The following is a 2,296-nucleotide window of genomic DNA, read 5'->3' on the forward strand; positions in this document are numbered from 1 at the left end:
TGGAAAATCCCAGGGATGGAGGAGCCTGGTAGGCTACAGACCATGGCGTCGCGAAGAGTCGGACATGACTGAGCGACTTCACTTTCACTTTTCACTTTCATGCACTGGAGAAGGAAATAGCAACCCACTCCAGTGTTCTTGCCTGGAGAATCCCGGGGACGGCGGAGCCTGGTGGGCTTCCGTCTATGGGGTCGCACAGAGTCGGACACGACTGACCTGACTTAGCAGCAGCAGCATAGCATACATAGAAAATGCATAGATCCTAAAAGAGACACTTTGCTTCATCTTCCAGCTTTGGTAAGGAGTAGTTAACCAAGTGTCTTACACTCTTATTTCCCTTAATATTTTTTTCTAGGACTGATTCAGATTTTCGACAAACAGAAGCCATGTTTCTATCAGAGAGAAATAAAAGTGGGGCCACGTTCACTCTTCTGGGCTTCTCCGATCACCCAGAGTTGCGAATCCCCCTCTTCTTGACATTCCTCGCCATCTACAGTGTCACTGTGGTAGGGAATCTTGGGATGATTGCAATCATCAAAATTAACCCCAAACTGCACACCCCCATGTACTTTTTCCTCAGCCACCTCTCCTTTGTGGATTTCTGTTATTCCTCCATAATTGTTCCCAAGACCATGGTGAATCTCATGGTAGAAGACAGAACCATTTCATTTGTAGGTTGTGTAACACAATTCTTTTTCTTTTGTACCTTTGTGGTGACTGAGTCCTTTTTATTAGCTGTGATGGCCTATGACCGCTTCGTGGCCATCTGCAACCCTCTGCTCTACATGGTGGCCATGTCCCCGAGACTCTGTGCCACATTAGTGGTTGGATCTTATGCTTGGGGAGTAGCTTGCTCCTTGACTCTCACATGTTTTGCTGTCAAATTATCATTTCGAGGTTTCAACACAATCGATCACTTCTTCTGTGAGTTCTCCTCCTTGCTTTCCCTCTCTTGCTCTGATACTTATCTCAACCAGTTACTTCTTTTCATTTTTGCCACCTTTGATGAGACCAGCACACTCTTCATCATTCTCCTGTCTTATGTGTTTATTGTTGTCACCATCCTCAAGATGCGTTCAGCCAGTGGTCGTCACAAAGCCTTCTCCACCTGCGCCTCCCACCTGACTGCCATCAGCATCTTCCACGGCACCATCCTCTTCCTCTACTGTGTGCCCAGCTCCAAAACCTCCAGGTACACAGTCAAAGTGGCATCTGTGTTTTACACGGTGGTCATCCCCATGTTGAATCCCCTGATCTACAGTCTGAGAAATAAGGATGTCAAGGACACAGTCTCCAAGATCATGGACTCTAAAGTGTTTTCATACTAAATTTATTATTCTGGAAGATTTTGCCCTTGATATGTAAATAAAGTGTGTCTGCGAAGGTTGGTTGATAAAAAGAGATTTATTATTAATGAAGTGTTAATATGTAAAATAGAAAGTACATGGTACTTTGCTTAATGGTTCTAAACTTGACTTTCTTACTGGAAAAAAGTTAGCAATCTCTCAAATCTTTTTCATGTAAAAATTGAGACAAAATAATCTGATTACAAAGGTTAAAAGACATATATATCATGCAGCTTACTTGTGTAATCTTAATAATTGTTAATTTTGTCTTCCTTTTTTAATACCTACGGTAGACTAGGCTCTCAATAATAACATGCATTCCTCTTACAAAAGTACAAATAGCAGTTAAGACATAGTGTTCATCCCTCAAGGAATGAAAATTCAGTGATGATAGTAGGGCACTTTAAAAAGTGGAAATTATATAAGATAGAAAACAGTAAGTATAATAGAAGGTTTCAGAGGAAAAATTTCAAGTCCTTAAGAGAGATACTTTCATAAAACAGGTATTATGTAACCTGGTTTGGATAACAGAAGAGACAGAGTTTTAGGAGACATATTTCAACATAGGGGTTTTATCCAGGAGAGTAAATCCTGAGAAACAAGGAGGTCAGAGTGCAATGCTGAGTCAATAATACAACAATGATTTTTTTTAATTGAATAAATACCATGTTTGCATATTTGGATATTTTTGTTGTATTGTATATACAGGTTACTTGGCATGAATGAAAGTTGATAAGACATGGTCTATATTCTGAATGTGTTTTCAAAAGAGCTCCAGTGTGGCAACGTAACCAGCTATGATTGTTGTTGAGCGACTCAGTTGTGTCCAATTCTTTTGCAACCCCATGGACTCTAGTCCGCCAGGATCCTCTATCCATGGGATTTCCCAGACAAGAATACTAGAGTAGGTTGCCATTTCCTTCTCCAGTGATAGAGTCCACCAGAGACTT

The 2,296-nt window shown here is 41.0% G+C and overlaps 1 protein-coding gene across 1 annotated transcript; it reads left to right on the forward strand.

Annotated features, from left to right (window-relative positions):
* The first annotated feature begins 386 nt into the window (after positions 1-386).
* LOC145514229 (olfactory receptor 5D18-like) lies at positions 387-1,328 on the forward strand. Its single transcript, XM_081511519.1, has one exon. The coding sequence runs from the start codon at positions 387-389 to the stop codon at positions 1,326-1,328; it is 942 nt and encodes a 313-aa protein (XP_081367645.1).
* Positions 1,329-2,296: the final 968 nt, after the last annotated feature.

Source organism: Giraffa tippelskirchi, chromosome 7 (assembly GCF_054371585.1).
Source record: "Giraffa tippelskirchi isolate mGirTip1 chromosome 7, T2T-mGirTip1v1.2.pri, whole genome shotgun sequence".
NCBI lineage: Eukaryota > Metazoa > Chordata > Mammalia > Artiodactyla > Giraffidae > Giraffa > Giraffa tippelskirchi.